The following is a 22,248-nucleotide window of genomic DNA, read 5'->3' as shown; positions in this document are numbered from 1 at the left end:
CTGTGAGATTTTGTGAACAAAATCTTTTTCACAGAGCAACAGAATAATTTCCTTAATGGATTCTTTCGTCATCTTTGTTCCAAGTAAAGCCTTCCCTTTTGAGGCAGATGAAAACTTTCATTCTTCCTCAAATATGTTATACTTAATGACTTCTTAAAGGAGTCTAAACCATCTTTGTACACTTGACTGTTTCCAGAGTTTCTCTGGGACTGCCCAGTTTATAACCTTGCTTCTGTCCGGAGAGCTGCTTGTAATCCTCTTATTCAAAGGATGGGTAGTATAAGTCATTTGGAAACAGGAGTTAGGAAACTGTTACAAAATAGAAGAGTCTGTTGGAACTTTTCTATATGATTGATTGCATTGTCTCTTTATGTATACTTTGTGTATCGTGAAGCATTATTATTAGATCTCTAACAGGCTTCTAACCTATTTTTCTTTCAGGAATCCCAAAATAATTTTTGATCACTTTCATTTTCTTCTTGAGTGTCCTGAACTAATGTCAAGATTTATGCACATCATAAAAGCTCAGGTAAATGTCAGGACATGCTTAGTTACATTTTCTATGAATATAAAGAGGGTGTTGTGTTTAAAAATAATAATATTTAAAAATAAAAATCCATTTGGGGAGGATGGAAGAACTAAGTGTGGCCTCCAGTGATTCTGAATCTGGGATGTTGAAAGATCACATTAAACAGACATGGCAGTCAGATTTCCGTACTTCTAATTCTTTAAAATACATGTGTAAGTCCATTTGAGATGACCGCTGTTAAATGTCTTACAAGTCAAACTTCCAGTTAAACAGATTTAACTTGCTATTATTAAATCTGTTTGTGCACATCTAATAGATTGAGCTTTAAAATGCTGTGCTTTTTCCTTAATTGACTTACATTTTGAGACAAACCAGAGGATAAATACACCACTATTAGTTGATTTGGCCATAGTTAATTAGCGGTAGCTCCTTCAGTGAAACATCATGTTGTCTTGTTACCCTTTGTTCTGTTTCCTGTTTTCTGTTGTTTGTTTGGGTTTCTTTTTGAGTAAAATCCTGATGTCTTGCATAACTTAAACTCACTTCTCAGTTTAACATGGGACATGAATTCAAGACTAAAGAGCTACTCTAGGGAAGGCTAGTGTAGTTAAGTGGAAAAATTAGCGAGCAAACCCCTGTGTGGAAGTCTGCTGCTTTATATAACACTGTAGTGTTAAGCATCTGCCATGTTTTCATCGCTTACCTTTACAAGATTATGATTGTCTACATGTAGCTCAGGAACAGAGCTGTGTATTTGTTCTATTACAAATGAAGATGGTCTTTGGGTGATAATGAGCTATGTGGAACTCCTTCATTTAGCACACACTGGTTTACTTTTGCTTTGTTTTCTATTAGAAAGATTCCTTACATTAAACTATTTTGGTCAAAGACAGAATTTGCTGTAAACAAAGGTAAAATTCTTCTAACTAACCAGGATACCCCTCCGCACCCCCAGTAATTGTGGAGGGTCTGTTCCAAAAGGTTTATTTCTTTAGTTGTGAACAGTACTGTGCCTTTGTTTTTAAATGTACATTGTTTTTTGGTAATCCAGTTTCATTTTGAGGACATGGTGTAGGTGTATTTTTTTACTCATTCTTTGGTTGAAATGTGTGCTTTTGAAATTCATTACTTACGAATCATGAAGAGACCCTGAGAACTGATACCCTGTTTGTTAGATCAGCTAGAAGTATGTGCTGTGAATTATGACAGATGAGAGAGGCCATACTTGTGTCATATCTGTCTCGGAAGAACTGCAAAATATCAATCTAAATACTGAGTCAAGCAAGCTAGGACCTTCTCACCTAGAAATTGCTTTGGAAAGTTTCTGGTTCCTTTGGGCTGTTTTTTATTGCTGATCAACTTTACTATAAATATGAGTTGTTTATATCACTTGTGCTTCTGTGCTCAGCTGTGGTTGATAATAAGTAGTGTTACAGAAGCCAGTGACGACTTATCTAGATTCCTTCCCCCCTGCCCTGGAAGAAGTTTTGTGCTATTTTTCTCCTGTGTGGCGAATTCCAATAGCTATTTCTGGATAACTGGTGGTCCAGTCTTTCTGTGTACCAGACTTCAGCCATCACTCAAGGGCGTGTCTAGTCCTTTCCTCTTCCGAAAATACTGTGTAGCATATTGAGGTAGCCCTGAGTGACTCTCTGCACTTCTCAAATGAGTTGAGAAGTATGCAGAACCATTTTCTAGTCATGTTTATGTGAAAGGAATTAATTCAGTTGAATGCATCTATATAATATGGCTTACCCCTTGTTTTGTAGCCATTTAAAGATCGCTGTGAATGGTTCTATGAACATCTGCATGCTGGGCAGCCAGATTCGGACATGGTGCACAGGCCTGTCAATGAAAATGATATCCTTTTGGTTCATAGAGGTATTGTGTTATAAATGGAATTAGTATATCTTTGAAAAACATTGAAATATAATGAATTAAGATAAAAAATTAATTGGTACTTTGTACTTAGATTCTATTTTTAGGAGTAGCTGTGAAGTTGTGTCCAAAGCAAATTGTGCAAAACTAAAGCAGGGGATTGCTGTGAGATTTCATGGAGAAGAAGGCATGGTGGGTAAAATTGCATGGTTTTCCATTATGGTATTTATATCTGGAAATATTCTTTCACAAGTATTGTTTTGAACTAAATCCTAATTTTAAATAACTTGTATACTTTATTAAGAAATATGCAGTTACCCAGTGTAACTGTTTGTACAGTGAAAGTTCTATGTACTGATATGTTTTATTCTTTTGACATGCAGGGACAAGGTGTGGTGCGTGAGTGGTTTGATATCTTATCCAGTGAAATAGTTAACCCAGATTACGCCTTATTTACCCAGTCAGCTGATGGTATGTGTCTGCCTTTTTTTCCCCCCTAATTTTAGGGTTTCAGAATATAAGATTCTTACATTTTTAAAAACAGCACTGACAGAATTGATCTCGCATGTATGGATAAGTGATCTATTAATTGCATGTTTTTATAATGACAGATGAAATATTTTTCTTAATTTGAAGTTTTCTTGATTTTGTTCTCTCTTGTAAGAGGAGAGTGAGTTGGTTTTAATGAGTACATGCTATTTCTGCCTGGTAGTAGAAGAACATAACACTTTGAGCAGCATAGAAAGTGTTTTCCTTTCTTCTGCATCTGCAAGGGAACTGTGGAGGTATTCCTTTATTTCCTGTTAGAAAACCACAAATTCAGTCAGTTAATTTTTGTGGTAAAACCAGATGTTGATTTCCACAGGTCTACCTTGTATTTCACTTTTTGTCTTTTGGGTGCTTCATATAAGGCAAATCTTTTATCAATAAAAGTTTTCACATCATCATCAGTGATAAATGCTTTGCTTTCTACCTTACAGAATCTTGGGAAGTGGCAAGGAATTCAGTTAACAGTAGAGGTCTAGATTAGTTCCTGAAAGTTAAAAGGAAAAGTTCAGGGATGTCTGCTTGAGGTGGTCTTTCCCAAGGAGAGCAGGACTTGACTGTCCCCTGTCTGCATCTGGCTGGAGCCAGATGAAAGGAAGTAGATGCATTCTGATCCTTCCTTGAGCATGTTCACAAGTTGATAGAAGCGTGGCCCATTAGAGTGAGCAAAAAATGCACAGAGCAATATAGTAAGATGGAGGACCAAATTTAGCGGATCATCATTACCTTTATGTTGATGATAATTATTTCAAAGTGGTGCCTTTGAGAGTGGCTAAGCAGTATCGTTGTAATAATAGGATGTCATTACATTCTAATACGTTTCTTTCTGATGTCTTTTTTGATGTAAACAAAAACTCCCAAAATAGAACCCTTTCAGTGGTTTCAGATGCTTAGTGTATTTGATAAATAAGAACTTCATGTAAAAAAAAAAAAAGTCAGTCATGAAACATGATAATCTTTCTATTTTATAGGAACAACTTTCCAGCCCAACAGCAACTCTTCTGTAAATCCAGATCACCTGAACTACTTCCGTTTCGCAGGCCAGATCCTGGGGCTAGCTCTGAATCACAGGCAGTTAGTGAACATCTATTTCACGAGGTCATTCTACAAACATATTCTTGGTATGGTTTTATTAAAATCCTGTTTACTAGTCATAACAGTTGTCTAGCAGTAAACGTTTTCCTTTTTTACTTTTGTGTTTGTATTAAAAATGAAAAAGTCTTGGAAGTGAATGTCTTGCTAATCTTTTATGTACAGCAGAGTCACAACAGCAGTAATTGCTATTCCACTCTGAGCGTCTCTTAGGAGCTGTTACAGTTGCAAGATACAGAAATACATTAGCAAAACTATGTGGGAATTTTGTACAGTTAACAACTTTTAATAAAAGCTAATCTTTCAATTTATATTTGAATATGAACCTTAAATTAAAAACAAGGAAGGCATCATTAATCTGTCTAAAGCATAATCATATAATTTGGTTGTCTTTAATGTTGCTGACTAGGAATGCCTGAAAGGCAGACTAGTGCAGCCAATTGTTTTTGTGGTGTATGCAATTCTTTGTATCACAGTTGTGAAATTCATCTGTTCTGCCATGTAATGCATTTCTTGAGAAATGAAAATAATCGTTCCCTAGTTAACTTAGGACAGACAAGTTGATAATGTTTATGAGCTCTGGCAAAAATCTATCAGGCGTTCTTTAGTATGTCTGCAGTTCTTCAGTCGTGTAATGTTTGAACAAGGTGAATCCATACTCTTGCGAACCTCCCTGTCTACCCATTTCAACAAACACTACTTATTTCCTGAAATAGTGTTTCAGAAGTAATGCAGGTTCATGCTGTCTCCTTCCTGAGGAAAGTCAATTCATACACTTACTGTAGCATTCAAGAGGATTGGTCAGAAGTCTTTATAAAAATGTAACTTTTCTTTTTCGTACAGAAGGACTGCTGTTAGCTGGTGGTATCTGTCATCTAGGGCTCTTATTTGAGAAACTTTGTGCCTCTTGATTGTTGAATGTGATGCCCCTGTTCTGCATTGTCATGAAAAACTTTTCCTCTTGTGTGAAGATGTGATGAAAGGGTAAATTCCCTTTGCATTCCTGTAACTCCTATAAGTACATAAATTCCTTTGCTGCTGCATGCAGAATTTCCTTTGTGTTTAAAAGCTCTATTCTTTAATCTTAATGTCAGAAGTTTTACTTCTCCTCAAGAACCAGTCCTTACTTTAAGACCTAGCAAGGTTTTCAAGGAATTGTTTGCACCTCATTCTGTTTTTCTGTAATTGTTCTCTCAACGTACAGTCTTCCTGTGGTGTTTGCTGAGTCCAGGACAGATCAACTCTTAACTTCAGATTTACTGTTTCTCTTCCCTGAAAGTGTTCAGGGAACACTGTTGCAGTTTGGTGGTGGTGCAGGCTCAGTCATCTTTGTCAAGATCTTGTTGACAAAGGGATGCATTTTACTTCTCTCAGTACCTTTTTCTGCTGCAGGAGAGTGACTGTGTACTGGGCAAGAGGCTATGGAGGACAGCCAATCTGAAGCAGTACCATGTTGGCAATGCATTGAGATTCCCTAGTCATTGAACTTCACATAGGAAAGCGGTTCCAAAGTAGACATATCTTTGTGTGGCACTAACTTAAGGGTTGGTCTCTGACATCAAGAGATTCCTCTGTGTGAGCAGAATAATGATGCTCACAGGCTAATCTCCATGTGATGTATTCACAAATGAGAAAAACCTATTTTTCTGCCATTCAGTGACACCTTGAGAATAGTCAAGTGTTGCTTTTGTCACCTCTTTTGGAAATGACTAATAAGGAATTCGGGTTCTTTTCTAGTTTGACTCATTACATACTGGATTTGCTGGTTTCTGAATTGACAAGGTTACATATTGTTTACTCTTTTTTTTTCTTCTTTTTTTTCATTTTGCTAGAGTGACTATTGCAAACCAAACAGCAGTGAGTAGTCTGTTAATATGATCTCACCAGTGCCTCTTAGTAAGGTCTTGTCAATCTGTTGAACAGGCATCCTTTAACTCTCTAGATGTTTGTGCACATTCAACTTCTTTAAGTTCAAAAGGTTCACAGGTTTCTTATTGCTTCTTGTTACTTATCAGACACAGAGAACTGGAAAAATTATACCTCCACTCCCCAGAGTAGTTGCTTTTTTCTGCCTCACAGTAGTTTATTTAAACCTTTTCAAGGCCTTTTCCCTCAGCTTTTTGCATCTCTTCTTTTTTTTGCTTAAGGTATCCGAGTTGCACAGCAGCAGATGCTCCTGAGTGTTTTTTGTTTTATTTTTGCTTCAGGTTCAGCTATGGGTTATGCTAACTGTTGTTCATGCCAAATACAAGTTACCAGGTTACAGACATAGAGATTCCCTTCAGCTACTTGTCAGGCCTTGAGTAATGGAGTATGAAATTTTTCGAAGCCTGAGACTATTTCCATTCCTTTGGTTTCTCACCTTGCACTGAGATCCTTGTTTTCTGTAGCCTTTCCTGTTGATGGCACTGAATCCACCGGTTGTGTGGTAAGACATCCTGTATCTGAGGAACAGTGTAGACCTCTTTCAAAGAACTCTTCTCTTTAGTCAACAGACATGATGTGGAAGTACCTTAATTAGAAGCCGAAACCTGTATGAACAAATGTAGCTACTTTTTTGAGACTCAGGTGGTTGCATCAGCTTTTTTCACTGTGATGAACTGAGATCTTTCTGCAACAATATGTGGTAGGCAAGGAAAGATCACCAACTTCAGTGATGACCCAGCTAACATACAACTAATGTGCTTCATAAGACGTTAGATATGCAGCCTGCATGATTTTTTTTGTGTGCTGTGAAATCAAACGTTATTCCATAGGTTTTCACGTTTATTAGGGCTGCACTCTACGGATGTAGAACTGAGGCAAGAAATATAGTCAGAAATTAATAAGGCCTCTTAAGTTTGTTTTTCTCAAACTTCCTATCTGTCTGCCTTCTGCTTAAACAGGGGAGGAGAAGATAGTTTCACTAGTGCTGTTGTCCAGTTACTTCATATTTTTTTTCTAAGGAACCAATTACTTTTCTGTTTGGAAAAGGAAACTTCTGCCTCCAGCCCACAAAGACACATAGCAGAGATAAATTCCCAACTGTGCTATTTGCTGTTAGACTTAAGTCCTCTCTTTCACAGTATAATGAAAATACTCCTTGAAATGGCATAAACAAAAGCAAAAATTAATTTCTGGGTCAGGGTATTTTGAGCTGGAGGTCTTAAATCCTTGAATACTTACTGAACTTGTCTCAGAGCTTACCTGTAGTATCTTCTTGAAGTTCTGTGTTGCACAGAAATACCTGTTTATTGCAATTATGCTAAGATAGATTTCCCTTCCTTTTTAAACTACAGGTGCCTTAGGGGTATAGCAAGAGAAAGATACATAATATTTCATGGGATTAAAATTATTTCCTGATAAATCTGATAGTGTTTCTTTGTAACTGCCTGGCTTGAGTCTATTGATTGGTAAAATACCTGTCAAGCAAATGAGCGCGCTTAGTGCTTTGGTCCCACAACATGCTGCCTAGGAGTGTAGTCTCATCGTAACGCTCCAGTTCAGTTTCTTATCTGAAGGAGTCTCCCGTTTCCTACTTTTCAGTCTCCTTTTCCCACATGTTTTGGTTATATCCCTCAGAGACATCATTATTTCCACATTTCATATGTGAAATGCGCATATGCTTACTAGCTGGCAAAAGTGAAAGTCCTCTAGAAACTACTAGACAGCTGTTAGATTTTTTTTTTTTGAGGGATGACAGTGAATTTTATTAGTAAATTATCTATCCCTCTCTTAAACTGGAGCATTGCTTGATTTTATTAGAAAAACAACACCTTACAGCTTGTGTACACGCCATTTCAGCACTAGTCAGCTCTTCCAGGGAAATATTTTAACAGTTTTTGCACTTACGTGTTTGCACCTACTGCTAACCTTTGAATTTTGTGTATTCTCTGGGGCGCTGCTTCTGCAGTCCATAGCGTGCTAAGACTTCTACTAATGGGCACCTTTGTGACGCTTCACAATGCACAGAAGATGGTGAAGCAAAGAGAGTACTTCCCTATAACTTGCTTTTCTCTAAACCTACTACCACCCTCACCCCTGCCCCTTTTCCCAGGTATTTATCTGTCTGGGTAGCATTAAAGTATCTATCATGACAGATTTAAAGTAACTGGGATTTGCTTTCTTGTGTAGTGAAGAGGGTAGTTCTCTTGTGCAAACTCGGTCACCTTGTTCTGGGCACATTTGATCAAATTTGTTTGAGTGCCATGTCTGTGAAGGGGCTGTAAAGAGGCAGTTTCTGTACTTGACTAAAAGTCAAACTTCTAGCAACTCTCCTGTTAGTGCTTCTAAATCACTTGCAAGTTCAGTTTGAAAATGTAAAATTCCTATAAATAATTTTTTTCAACTGTATAGTAGGTCTCATAGAAAATGATTTAAAAAGAAGAAAACTGAAGAGCGACAGTTCTCCAAGTACAGAAAGGTTGTCTTCCCCCTGCAGTTCTAAATAATTTTCTGGGGGAAAAGATATTACTGTATAAAGAAATATGATATTTGTGTTTCTAAAAGTTATGTGGAAAACTCTTTAGGAAACTCATTTAACATTATGTGTTCTATGTGGTTAGATGCTTTTACTGAAATCTGTTAGTGAGCTAAAATTGTGCAAATTGTTGGTCAAGTGGAATGCCATTTGCTTCACTAGAAAGAAAAACATATAGAGGAAACTTGATTCTTTAATGCTTTTAAAACATAATAAGTACAGTTCTGCTGTAGTTCATAATGGTGAATCTCTTTTTTCCCTTTTTTTATTACTGCGTTATTCTGTTTTTTCTCTAGAGGGCAATCTTCTACCATATATTAAGTAGAACCCTTTTTGCTTTATTCTATTTATTTGAGCAGTTTTGTCTCTTCGTTTTTTTCTTTTTTTTTTTCTAGGTATACCTGTAAATTATCAGGATGTAGCATCTATTGATCCAGAGTATGCAAAGAACTTGCAGTGGATTTTAGATAATGATATCAGTGATCTGGGTTTAGAGCTGACCTTCTCTGTTGAGACTGATGTGTTTGGAGCAATGGAAGAAGTGCCATTGAAGCCAGGTGGTGCAAGTATTCTTGTTACACAGGAAAACAAGGTGAGTATACAGGTTTATTCAGAAGTTGGTAGTATAAGAAAAGCAATTGGACTGACTTTCTGAGTAACTGGAAGCATAAATGGTATACCTGTTTCGAAGGAAATACACAAAATAAAAAAGTTGCCAACATTCTTCCCCCTTTTCTAGCTTAGCATGTTAGAAATAGTACTATTTAAAGTCTCTTATTAGCGTTCAGGTTTGAGGTTGTTCTTTCTGACAGAACTTTTGGAAGGAAAATAGGATCAACTTTAAATGAATGGTTTATTTTAAAAGTTAAAAGTATTCCTAAAGTCAAGTCATGGGTATATATACCAGGAAGGTAAAACAGTAGCAATTGCTAAAAGTAAAATTGTAGGTAATGTTGCAAAGTGTGCTGCCTGGCAGGGTAGCCTATGGCACTGGATTGCTCTGCAGTGACATATGGATAATTGACAAAGTAAAAGGCTGCAGGAAGCTTTTTCAGCCATTTGCAAGTCACTTGGTCTGTATGGAAATAATCTACCTTTTAAATTTACTTCAATAGTAACAGCTTGGAAAGTCCCTGAGTTCTCTGCAGCATTAGTTCAAAAACAAATAAGGAAAAACACAGCTAGATTTTGAAAATCATCTAGAAATTGAGATAGGCATCAGTCTAATTGAATTCTGCAGTTACCCACTAGGTAGTTTTGAGTAACTGCAGGACTGTCATGGGTAGACCTGCAATTTCTTGTATCATTGACTCTTTTGATCCTTATGTTTGCTTTGTGTTTTGATTTTCATTTCTGTTGAGCTAGCCTAACTCGCTTTGTGTACACAGTATTCATTCAGCTCTACCAGTCGTGTAGACAGCTGCTGTATTGGTAAATGGCCACTTGGTGTCAGCATTTGTTTTAACAACATTTTAGTTTGTGTTGGAGCAATTGGTGCTGCATTCTTGTATGCTTAATTCTCATTTTCATTAAGGCAGAGTGTCATTCCAATAACAGGAATACATATTATTAGCCTGATTCTGCACTGTTTCCTGCAATATAGTAATTCATGAAAGAATACAGATGGTAAAACAAATCTAATTGTGAGGGCAGTGGATGATTAATTTCTTTATTACCTATCAGAGAAAGCAAGGATGTTGATTCTCGTTTCTGGGCAGTCCTAGCTTCTCAATGTATAAAATAGATGTACTTGACATAAATTGTGGTTTCATAACAACTATTTAAAAACTGTTATCAGTTAGCATGAAATTAGAAATTTGCCCACACGAGAATACCCTCAGTCATTAGTAGCTTAAATTGCACTGTTAGCTTCTGACTTTGGGCACAGACTAAAAAGGGTGGTTGAACATGTGCAGAACAGATGCATCCATTCTAGCTCATCAGCCTTCCTTAGCTGTGGCAGGAAGGGGTGAGAGTTTGTGTAGCTTTTGTTTGAAAGGTGGTAAGAAACAGATGACTGTTGTGGTAGCTTTGAAACTGTTAATAGTAATTGATTTTTTTAATTTGAATCTGCAAAATGTGAAGTCAACAAACACCTGTAAGATGGCACTGTCTCTTCTTCACTGATTTTGACAGTGGCAAACCAAGTTGTTGAAAATTGTAGATCTGTGTTTTAGTGGCGTTTGGGGTTTTTTCCCAATTTTTTTAATGTGACATGGTTTTGCAGTATGCTTTAGCTTAGCAGTTCTAACAGGTTAAACAGGAAAGTGTCTACTTTACTTTATAAAACATCTTTTTTTTTTTTTCCTCCTGCAAGAGAAACCTTTCTTTTTTTCTGCCTTTATCTGAGGAACAAAAGATGGCTGTTTAAAACTCATTGTATTTTGCTATACCTTTGGGAGAAGAAAATTCAGCTTCTAAAGGAATTTATTGTGTATGCGCACTAGCAGATTACCTGTTTAAAGGATAGCATTTTTTTAATGAAATTGAGTGAATCTTTATTCCTTAAAAAAAACAACCAAACCAACAATCTCCTCTGCCCCCCTACAAAAAACAAAACAAAAACCCCACAGAAACCACCCAAACAATCCATCTACCTCTTACTGAAAAGCAAACTAAAAAAGAGTAAATGCCCCATTGAGGAGCAGTAGTAATAGCTGTTTGTAAAAAGTTGTTTTCTTTGAACAAGGGAATCTCCTTTTCTTTACATCAGCTGTGTAATAGGTGAATGGCTGTGGGACCATACAATGCAAATGTTCCAGTCTTGCAATTGGAGTGTCCATGTAGTGCCAACTGAAGTATCAGTTATAGATAGTAGTGGTTCAGCTGCCTTTTGTCACGGTAATGAGAGACTTCAAAGGGAAAAGTCAGGCTTTGTCCGGTGTCCATGCTACACATTTCTTTGTTCTTTGCTGTGTATGTTTTTGCAGCTTTCTACATACTTTTTAGGAAAAAAATAAAATTAGAGCTAGGCAAAGCTTGACCATATGCTATTTTAAAAAATGGTGCAAATCTTCACAAGCCTATGGCTTTCTCTGTCCTCCCAGGACTTGTCTGTTTGTGAGCTGGCCGTGATTGTTTAGCAGTAAAAAATTACCTTTTCTTTTTTTTCAAACAGCTTTGGAATGGAGCTGCTCTCTGAATCTGAACATCAGAATAAACATTGATCCTTGTCTCACAGTATATGGGGTTGTCAAATCAGGGAAGCATGATCTCTGCTTGATTTACCTCAAAGGAAAATACAGAACAACCCCTCACTCAAACTGACTTTGTCATCGTATTTGTGATGCTTGTCTCATGTGTGTTCAATCAAATCTCCCCTCTTAAAAGAAGGCTGGATTGTACCTTTTATGCACTATGTAGGAATGCATATGTAGATTTGAAATTATATAGATGCTTCTGTTTTGTAGTGTGCTCCTAAGGCTTCTGAGAGGGAATAAAATGTAAATAAAGTGAACAGAGAGAAAAAAAAAAATTGACCAGGTTTTTTTTACTGACATGTATCACGTGAATTCTGTGGTACAGGGCTTTAAGCGTGTGCTAGTGCTGATAGTCAGGATGCTCGGCTGTTCCAGGCTATTCAAAACATTTCTTGTTACACCTAAAGCACTGTAAATATTTTTGTAATGCAGAAAATAAGTGTGTGTCTTATTTTTTCTAATGGATTTTTTAAAAAATAAGATTGTGAGGTTTTTTTCTACAACTCTGTTTTCTGAATAGCCTCATTTATGTAACAACAATTTAAGAGATGTAAAACAAGTATTACTGATCATTGAAGACCAGTGGTAACACTACTTCTAATCCTGGTATTAGTAAAGTTTCTGATTTCTTCCTGGCATTCATAAGATGTATTCACAGAGGCTGACTTTTGTCTGGTGCGGTTAACCTCCTTTCGTTACCCCTGTAATTCCTTAAAGAAGGGAGGTGTTTTCAGTTCCACTGACAGTAGAAGCAACCTAGGGGTATTACTAGACTGAGACTAGATTTTTGGGAACAGCTCTGCAGTTGAAGATATGATTAGGTTACGTTTCTCTTCTTCAGAGCATTTCACACATTAATTGTCTTCTCAATCTAATAAAATGATGGTAATGCATTTAAAAATATCTTCTAACTGCAAAGCAAATGACAATCCCTTTATACTTCTGTGAATGTAAGAAACTGACTTTGAAAAATATTCTATGTTTTAAAATGTTTATACTTAATTCTGTTTTTCTGAAATGGAGGGAAGAAAGAATGCTTGGTTGCTTTTGTGCAGGTTCAGAACATAAAAGTTTAGGTTAAGGTTTTAAAATTAAAAATCAAGGTAGTATTTTTGTAAGATTATTGTCTTGAAAAGTGATAGTTGAGATGGTTTAACTGGGAGATATTTTTCATGATTTCATTATTAAAAATGCATTACTTTGAGTACCTTTAATCTAGGAGTAAATTTTGTTCTCAAGTAGAAATCTCTTTTTTCAAGTAAAGAAACTTTATTAGACTTGCATGGTTTTGTCAGGGTAGATGAGACATGTTTATACAGCTTTATTGTAGACACTTTTGTCTGTCTTATTCTGAAAACCTCCCTCCATAAACCGCCTCTTAGGTTTTTGTGTTTTCAACAAAAGCAAGGTTCTGGTGGATTCCTTTTCTAAGTGGCATCTTTTAAAGGCGATGGAATCTCCAAATCTCTAAAGCATGCAAACTATGATATTGTCTACTCACATGGCTATGGTATAAATGCTTTTTTTTCTCCCTGAGTTATTTCAGTTTGCTTAATAGAATGTTTTTCTTTACAAACATTGCCTTGTTTGTGTCCTTAGGTGGTTGCAGTGGTGGTTGTATTAGATGCAGGCATGACAGACTAAGGTCTATTCACTTCCTTTACCTTCGTCCAAATCCCTGTTTTTTGACTGGTTTGTGTTATGATTTAAACACTTCTGTTTGGGAATTGCTTTTGGAAGGAAGGAAGGAAAGGGGAAGAATAGAAGGGGCTCTGAACTCCAAGAGGTCTTCCAAATTATTTTGGGTGGTTTCTGTGTGTGAAAAGTGCATAGGGACTCTTAACATCTTACAGCAGATGAGATTTGTAATGTATTGAGGACTGCATTTGTGTGTGTGTGAGTTTGCATGAGCACTATGTATTTTTGCTATTGTATATCTTAATGATGTTTTCTACATTGCAGGCTGAGTATGTCCAGCTTGTCACAGAGCTTAGGATGACAAGAGCCATTCAGCCTCAGATAAATGCCTTTTTACAAGGCTTCCATATGTTCATTCCACCATCTTTGATCCAGCTTTTTGATGAATATGAACTGGTAAGCAGAAATACCTATACTTTTAAAAATACTTCGTTCAGCATACTTAATCAGTAGTGTAATGATGTAGAAGTAAAGGTCAGTACCCACAAAATAGAAATTTTATATCTTTCACTTTATTTTTGCTTTCTGGGCATCTGTCAGTGAGGTTCTCAATATGTGTATTCCTGCTTATCCTAAGTACTTACAATGACTGTCTTCTTGGAACGTGATAACTTCACATGCCAGTGATAAATGCCTTAAATTGTTATTTCAAAATGGAATCGGGATATTTTGGCATTTAAGCTTTTTCATATTTTCTTTCAGAAGGGAGGAAGGAAGGTGACGCTGTCTATTGTCTTTACTTTTTCTGAGTCACAGAATCAAATCCCGATAAGTTTTTGTGGTGGTTTGATTTTCTGTAACCAGCACATCTTAAGTTTTGTCTCAAGTCATGCCAAGACTCGGAGCTTTTTTCTTTTAGGTTCTTTGGCAATAATTTCTAACTCTTGATACTGTGTACTTAAATTTAACAGATCACGTGAAGTTACCTGAATTCAAGAATCTTCTCGTATTAAATTTTAGTTGTAGGTTCTGTAAGGTTGCAATTAAACAGAAAAAGCACTGTAATTTTTATACTTCTTAAAGCCTTACTTTTTAAAATAGCATGAACGCTTGAAATTAATGGTTAGTCAGGAGGACTAATCACAATCTGTGTGCTTCTTCTGAAGGAACTTTTGTTGTCTGGTATGCCAGAAATTGATGTGAATGATTGGTTAAAAAATACAGAATACACCAGTGGCTATGAGAGAGGAGACCAAGTTATTCAGGTAAAATTATCTTTTTAAATAATGTAGACTACTGCATTTTAATCCCCCAAAAGGTGCTTTTGTTGTTCTTGTCATTTTCTCTCTATGTTTATGGAAGCTTGTTTTGGTTGAAATTCGTGGAGGTTTTTTATACTATATTCTTGCATTAAGTGACTTAGTTATGTATGAATTTCATATGAAAATTTCCATCACTTAAGGAACAAACACACAAATATTCCATTTATTGTTTTACCATTATCTTTTCAAGTACTACAAGTATTTAATGGAGAAAACAAACTAACTTATTTTTCATTTAGTGGTTCTGGGATGTTGTGGAAGAACTAACTCAGGAAGAGAGAGTATTACTATTACAGTTCGTTACTGGCAGGTGAGAAACGCTTCTGTAGCAACAAATATATTGTCTGGATACTCTGAAATAAGTCTAGAGACTTCAGATTACCGTACAAGATCACCTAACTAGAAACTGTTTTGCATGCTTTTGTGTTCTGTATGTTGATCAAAGTAAAGTGTGTGTTAATACTTTTGCTGCCTGTATTGCCAGCAAAATGATTGATTACATATTTGTTATACTTGACTACTTTGCAAGAGGCCTTTGTTGCTGTCCCAGGCAATTTTTAACAAGGCAGTAGTGAATTTAATTGTGCTTTATATTATTCTTCTTCTTGCATATTTATGTGGCTCTTGGCTTCTCCAATAATCAATGTAGGCTTCAATATATGAGATAACTAGATATCACTTCAGTCAGTGTAAACAGAACATCATTCTCTTAAAGCTGAGTTGAATTGAACATTAGTGCAGCGTGTCAAGATCAAGTGAAGATGTAACCTTATGCAAGACTGTTTGCTTTATATAGGATTTGTGTCCTAAATTCTAGTTGTTCTTCAGGGAAAGCACTTTTATTTCCTTTATGGATTGGGGGCAGTGTGGGAAGGTTTTGAACAATAAATGCTCCTGTGAGCTGGGTGAGTTGCTGAGTTTGTGTATACAGACCTTTTGCAAAGTGCATCCATAGACATACGTGTGGCACCTGAGCTGTGTAATCCATGTATTTTTCTGCCGGCAAGTAGAGATCGCACTATCTCCTTAATTCGATATTCCCTTCATATTCTAGGATTAGTAGCGTAGCTGACCTTTTGCTTATAAGTTTTGTGGGTAAGCAATGGTAAAATACAAATTAAGATCATCAAACCTTGTCTTTTATACCAAAGAATTTCAGAGTCATGGATGTATCATCAAGTGGCATGGTCTTCAAATTGTATTAGTTTCACTTGATTTATTATGAATTTCATTGTTTTTAGGGATCACAGACAATTTAAGAAGCTAGTTCTGTGCACATCGATCTTTCTTTTTGTCCTCTGCAGAAATGATCCCTGCAGTTCTAACTGCACATCTGTTGCACGCCAGCTGCTGGTCTTTCATTTTTAGTGAACTAGTCCATTTCTAAATCTAGATGGCAAATAAGGTTCTTCAAGATGTAAGGTCATGTTTCAAATGCTTCTTAAAACATTCCAAGTGATACTGAAGTGGCATTCACTATTTTCATGGCATTTGGGATTATCTACTGGATTCTAAGGGATGCTTTCTATCAAGTAAACAATTATGTTGTCTGATTAATACGTGCTTGAGCACCATTAATTTTGGTCACAAATCACATACTGACTTGTTCTTGCCCATTTCTTGTTAGTAGGAAAGAAATTTTTGGTATGTCTTTTAAGAGCTCTGGGCTGGAATTTAATAACAAATTGCTTAGTTTTTTTCTGTATCGGCTAGTAGGTACCCATTGTGTTTTTTCTTCAGTAGTTGAAATGTAATAGGTATATTTTTCCACAAAAATTTAACCTTTGAGATACCTTCTAATACTGGTATAGAGCTGGCATTTTTGCAAATAAATCCCCAGACAGTCCTAGGTTCTGGGTGTGGAAGATTTAGATGCTGAGTTGTCTGTGAGCTAAAACAGCAGTTAGTCTAGTACAGGCCAGTATCTTAAGTGACATTTTACACTAAAAGTATACCTGATTTCAAACTGATCTTTTTTTGGTGTCACATTTCCTTAGTGAAGAATTTGTTTCTGTGTGTACTGCTTGGCAGGCTGCATTCAAAATTTTCATTGTTTTTTCCATTTCTCTTTAATCTCTTCTGCATAGTCACTTGATTTTCTATTTTTTGGGGGGGTGGGGGTGAGGTGTGAAGTGGTACTATTCTTTCCAATCAAGAGTATGAAATTAATTTAGCAAATTAAATAAAACAATTATATTTGTCTTTGGTGTTTCTCTGACATGTCTAAATATTTCTTAAACTTTTGCTTTTTGTCTTCTTTCCCCCCTTTTCGCTTCAACGTAATGAAGTCTTCCACATTTTACTTCTTTATTCCCCCCCCCCCCCCCTTTATCTGTTTGGTTTTTATAATAGTATTTGGCTAAATTATTGTTAATTATCCATTGGCAACTTTTGATCAGGTTTTCAGTTAAGTTAGATGGAAGTGTTGATGGCTTATCATGATAAATTCTACTTTATTGGTATTCTGCAGGTATCGGGATTGCTGTTTAACTTCTTAGGGGACTGTAGTTTCTGTTGAGTAATAAGCTATCTGCTGTTTTAAGGGAATTTCAGCATATTTGATAAACATGATAGATATACGACTGCTTTTAAAAGTAAAATGAAACATAAGGGAAGGCTTAAAGTATCTGTTCTACACTTTTCATTTCAAGTAATTGTATGCAAAATCTGTAGGTGGAAAAATAGGTAGAAAACTTAGGATTCAGATGTAAACTTAAACATTTTAATAGCGTTGAAGTTTCCAAAGCTATGAAATTGTATTGTTGCTCTTGCTAAAGGCTATTTGCACATGCAGTAGGAGAGAGAAGATCTTGTGATCTTATTTGCACATACTTGGAAGGCTTTCTTTAATATATTGGCAGTGTTTTGCTTGGAAAGAAAACTCATACTTGGAGGCATATGTTGGCAGCCATCTGTTACTTTTAAATGTTCAAAGCCCTGATCGTACTATATGATTTTGACCTGTTGTATGAAAAACAGTTTAATAGGTTAGACTGTAAAAAAGAAAAAGAAAAAGATTACCTAATAGTGGACGGAATGAGAAATTTTTAACAGTTGGGTCTGTGTTTTATTGCTGATTTGAATGTGGAATTCTCTTGGTTCATTGGAGGGAGAAGAAAAAATTCAGTGCAGGGGCGGCAGCACTGTATTAGAAATGTGAGCCAAAACCATGGTATAAAAGAGTACTGCTGTAAAATCTTTACAACTGTTCTGAACTGTGGCTGTGAGCTCAATTCTGTTTGTATGTCAGAAATAGCATGCTGCAAATAAACAGCACTTTCCTCCATAGTGGTTGCCTTATATACCAGTGCTAGAACTATATGCCCAATGTTGTTGTCATTCAGCTAGGTGATACAGATTTATGTGTTGGATGATATAGCTAGCTCTTAAAGGTATGTTCAAAAAATATTATTACGAGCTCTGTCCTAGCTCCTTAACATTTGGCAGTAGCAACCCCTTACTATTCCTCATTTCTGCCAAGAAGTTCTATTGTGAGTGGAAACATTACTTCATTCTTCTTTTCCATTCTTGCTCCTGGTTTTTAGAGTCACTTTGATTTTGTGAATATGGGAGCATTGTTTTTAATGCAAGTACCTGTAATCCAAAATTCTAACAGCTGTTATATATTTAATGGAAGGTTTATTTTGTTTTATCAGATTCTTTCTTTGCTAGCTACAAAATCACAGAATAGCTGAGGTTGGAAGAGACCTCTGGAGATTGTCTAGTCCAACCCTCTGCTCAGAGCAGGATCAGCTAGAGCTGGTCAGCTAGAGCTCAAGGTCTTGTCCAGTCAGGTTTTGAGTGTCTCCAGGGGCGCTGACCCTTCAGCTTCTCTGGGCAATTTGTTCCAGTGTTTGACCACCTCACAGTAAAACAGTTTTTCCCATGTTTAAATGGAATTTCCTGGATTTCAGTTTGTGCCCATTGCCTCCTGTCCTGTTACTTGGCACCACTGGGTGCTCCATCTTGAGACTTGTGCTCCATCTTATTTATTCCTCCCTTCAGGTATTTCTATACATTGATCAGATTCCCCTGAGCCTTGTTTTCTCCAGGCTGAATATTCCCAGCTCGCTTTCCTACTGTGTCAGGTGCTCCAATCCCTTACCATCTTAGTCACCCTTTGCTCAACTTGCTGCAGTTTGTCCCTGTCCCTCCTGTAATGGGGAGACTGGAGTTGGACTCCAGATGTTTCTCACAGAGTACAGGGAAAGGATCATCTCCCTCGACTTGCTGGTGATGTTCTTCCTGATGCAGCCCAAGAGGCTGCTGGCCTTCTTTGATGCAAGGATGCATTGCTGGTTCGTGTTCAACTTTTTAGTTCTTATCCTTTCATTATAGTTTTTGGTTTTCTTGGGGGGTTTTTTTTGGTGTGTGAGGGCTATGCTAAAAACATGTTACCTCGTAATGCATACCAACTTAAGCTGATATTATAAAAATATCTGAATTTTATTCTATTTGTCTCTGTTTAAAATTATAGGGAGGGACTCTGAAGACTCCAGGGCTATTGTCTATTTAGACCTTGAGTAATCCTTGAATAATATATTGGTAAAAGGAAAAAAATAATGATAATATTAATGAGTAATATGATTAAGTGAGAATGCATTCCTGAAGATGCTGGTGATTTTTTTTTCAGTGTATTCTGGTTTTGCTATATATTGTCACTGGGTGATAGTGTGACTGATGTAATGGTTTTATTAGTTACTTGAAATATGTGGTCTGGAGTAATAAATGAAAAGAGATGTCAAGGACGCTGGTTAGTTGTCCCATCGATAGTAATCGGAGAATAAACTTTTATGATGCATTATTTCTTAAACTGTAAATATAAATATCCATAGATGTTTGCCTGAACTGAGATAATGTTCCGTTATAAAGACTGGTTGTAGAAGTGCAAACAGAATTCTCTTAAATATCATTCAAACAATATGATGCCTAATGTAAATGGACAAATGCATTATTCAATATTGTAATTAAAAGCATTTAGACAGTGAGAATTTTGATATGGGTAAGAAAGGGAGAGGCTTGATAAAAGTATTAGTAAATGGTCACATGTAGCAGTAAGAGATATTTGCAGTGTAAAGATTATATTTTTTGGCTTATAACGTTCTTGTAATGGTCTAATTTCTGTGAATTTTCTCAGTTCCAGGGTGCCTCATGGTGGCTTTGCCCATATAATGGGTGGCAGTGGATTGCAAAATTTTACAATTGCTGCTGTGCCATATACTGCAAATCTTTTACCAACATCAAGCACGTGGTATGCTAACTAGTGTTGTTGAAATATCTTAAAAACGGGGCTTTTTCATGTCAGTTGCAGTGAAAAGTATAGTTATTTTAAATAGTTTCACTAAAAGACCCCCTGAAATTTAGACAGTTTGTAGAGTATTCACTATCCAACATGAAAGTGATGGGTTTTAACTCAGATGATGTTTCATTATGCTTGCTCATTGTTTAACTGCTTCATTTTGCTTAACTAAAGGCAGTGGGATCAATAAGGGAATATTCAAGTTAAATTATTGTATTGCAATTTACTGAAGTGAAAAAAACCTTAATTTCCTGCAATATATTTGAATGCTCAATGGTGTTGTAATGCAGCACAGGTTTGTTTTCTCTCATGAATGTGACATCTTCAGGGTTTTCAATCAGAAAACTTTACTGTTGGGTTTCTTGCTGAACTGTGATGTGGCTTTGTTCTTTTCTTTTCAGTATCAACATGCTCAAGTTACCTGAATACCCAAGTAAAGAAATCCTTAAGGACAGGCTTCTTGTGGCGTTGCACTGTGGAAGCTATGGTTATACAATGGCATAATGAAGTCTAGAAAACTCATCTGACTACTGATGTGCAATTCTGAGTGGCAGAAGTAATTCTGGAAACTGTCAATAGAAAAGCAGCTTAGATGTTGCAGCCCATTGGCAGGGCTGGGCTTCAGAATTTGTACAGGATCATCAGCTTTTCCTCCATTACATGTTGTCAAATTAACTTTGATACCATCATGACAAACTTCTCAGCATGCTATATTTTCATTTTTTAAAATTACAGATCTGTATGGAAATCAGTTTACATGCTTTTCATTATTACTTCAGTCTGAATCAGAAAGTTTGTCAGAATCTCCTTCCGTAGTTTACTTTGGATTTTCAACTATATGGTTGAATGACATTTACGTTTTAGTTTACTTTGCACTCAGATGGCATACTGCTAATGGACAGACTTGTACTTTATGCCTTGTTGCATGTGAAAGTGCCGTTTATTTTTAGAGAGAATGCTATAGAAAGTTCAATTTGGATATTGTACAGTAAGACAGATCTGATGTATTTTCCATTTCTTTGCATAGTAACAAAAATAAAATTTTATAACTTTTTAGTATTTTAATGTATATAGTATATAAAGATTAGACTGGAAAAAATAACAGATGTACTTAATATCTAATTTATATTAGAATTTACACTATATTCTACTAAGTATTTAAAGTATTTGTGACTTTATAGTCAACTTGCAGTTTAGAATTTGTAAATATTATTTAAGATCTATCCATTTGTTTGAATGCCTTTACTCTTTCCTTGACATAATTGTATGTTCAAAAGGTATTATTAAATTTTAATATTTTTATCAGAATCTGAATGTGACAAGTTTGCGTGTCTTTGCGGGTTGTTTGTTTATCCCCCCCCCCCGGATTTTATTCATCTTACTATAATTTAAATTGTCATGGAAGCAGCATTTGAGAAGGCATTGTCAAAGTGTGTGGATGGACATAAGCAAATGCACAAGGAAGGAAGTTGAGCTTATCGAGATTAACTGGCAAGACTATAATAATCAGAATCTCATGTCAAAATTTATAGAAAATTAGAATATATCACTCGAATAATATATAAAAATACACAGCAGTGGCTCATCAGCATGTGTTTTTGATAAGTAGCTGCACATGTTGGGGTAGATGGTACATTTGCATAACTGCTTTTTAGGGGCTCTACAGTAGGTCTACATTATTGTTTTGGTTCAGGCTAGGAGTGGTTTTTTGGTTTTGTTTGATGGTGTGTTTTGTGGGTTGTTTTTTTTTGTTTGTTTGTTTTTTTTTTTTAATTTGGTCATCCCTGCTTGTCATGCAAACTGAATTCTCTCCAGGTGAAACTAAACGTTTGGATCATGAAAAACATGATCCAAAAATGTACCAAATGCTAATGGATGAACATCTAATTATGTCTCCAAGACCTAACTGATCTGAAGAGGTGATCTGAAGAGTTAGTAAATGAGTGCAGATATAGCGAATCCCCTAACCACCTAAATTTTAAGATCCAGGTCCTCAGCACAAACTGCTTCTGATCCATTCATGCTTTCCTAAACTAAGTGCTAATATATGTGTAGCCTGAGTTCACCAGCTGTGATCTGTCTGGGCTGCTTACTTAGTGCTCTTTTATCAGATTTTACTTACTTATTTTAATCTAAAACATATATAACCTCTCCAGGGGTGTGAGAGAGAAACCTGTGGACCATCTGATTCAGTGGTGCCACAGTAATTTTCCTTTGGGCTAAGCTTTATACATAGACTTACTAGCTTTATTTTCCTTTCAGTTCTGTTTGTGCACATGTATGCA

General features: G+C 36.1%; 1 protein-coding gene across 7 annotated transcripts in view; it reads left to right on the top strand.

The window, feature by feature from the left end:
• Positions 1–21,271, top strand: part of HACE1 (HECT domain and ankyrin repeat containing E3 ubiquitin protein ligase 1) — a 51,332-nt gene extending 30,061 nt beyond the window's left edge. For 3 of the 7 annotated variants that reach the window (XM_010573380.1, XM_010573378.1, XM_010573379.1), the window contains exons 14-24: positions 442–529; positions 2,299–2,410; positions 2,502–2,599; positions 2,791–2,878; positions 3,925–4,074; positions 8,900–9,096; positions 13,667–13,798; positions 14,509–14,607; positions 14,904–14,974; positions 19,802–19,915; positions 20,365–21,271. In XM_010573380.1, the coding sequence (XP_010571682.1) occupies positions 442–529; positions 2,299–2,410; positions 2,502–2,599; positions 2,791–2,878; positions 3,925–4,074; positions 8,900–9,096; positions 13,667–13,798; positions 14,509–14,607; positions 14,904–14,974; positions 19,802–19,915; positions 20,365–20,467 (1,252 nt within the window). In that variant the 3' untranslated portion in view covers positions 20,468–21,271. Of the gene's footprint in view, positions 1–441; positions 530–2,298; positions 2,411–2,501; positions 2,600–2,790; positions 2,879–3,924; positions 4,075–8,899; positions 9,097–11,622; positions 11,864–13,666; positions 13,799–14,508; positions 14,608–14,903; positions 14,975–19,801; positions 19,916–20,364 lie in introns of those variants that run through there. The other 4 variants (XM_010573381.1, XM_010573382.1, XM_010573383.1 and 1 more) reach the window with 2 other exon arrangements.
• Positions 21,272–22,248: the final 977 nt, after the last annotated feature.

Source organism: Haliaeetus leucocephalus, unplaced genomic scaffold, assembly GCF_000737465.1.
Source record: "Haliaeetus leucocephalus isolate CR32 unplaced genomic scaffold, Haliaeetus_leucocephalus-4.0 Scaffold384, whole genome shotgun sequence".
NCBI classification, from domain to species: domain Eukaryota; kingdom Metazoa; phylum Chordata; class Aves; order Accipitriformes; family Accipitridae; genus Haliaeetus; species Haliaeetus leucocephalus.
The sequence above is the reverse complement of the archived record's forward strand: the minus strand, read 5'-3'. Positions and strand labels throughout refer to the sequence as shown.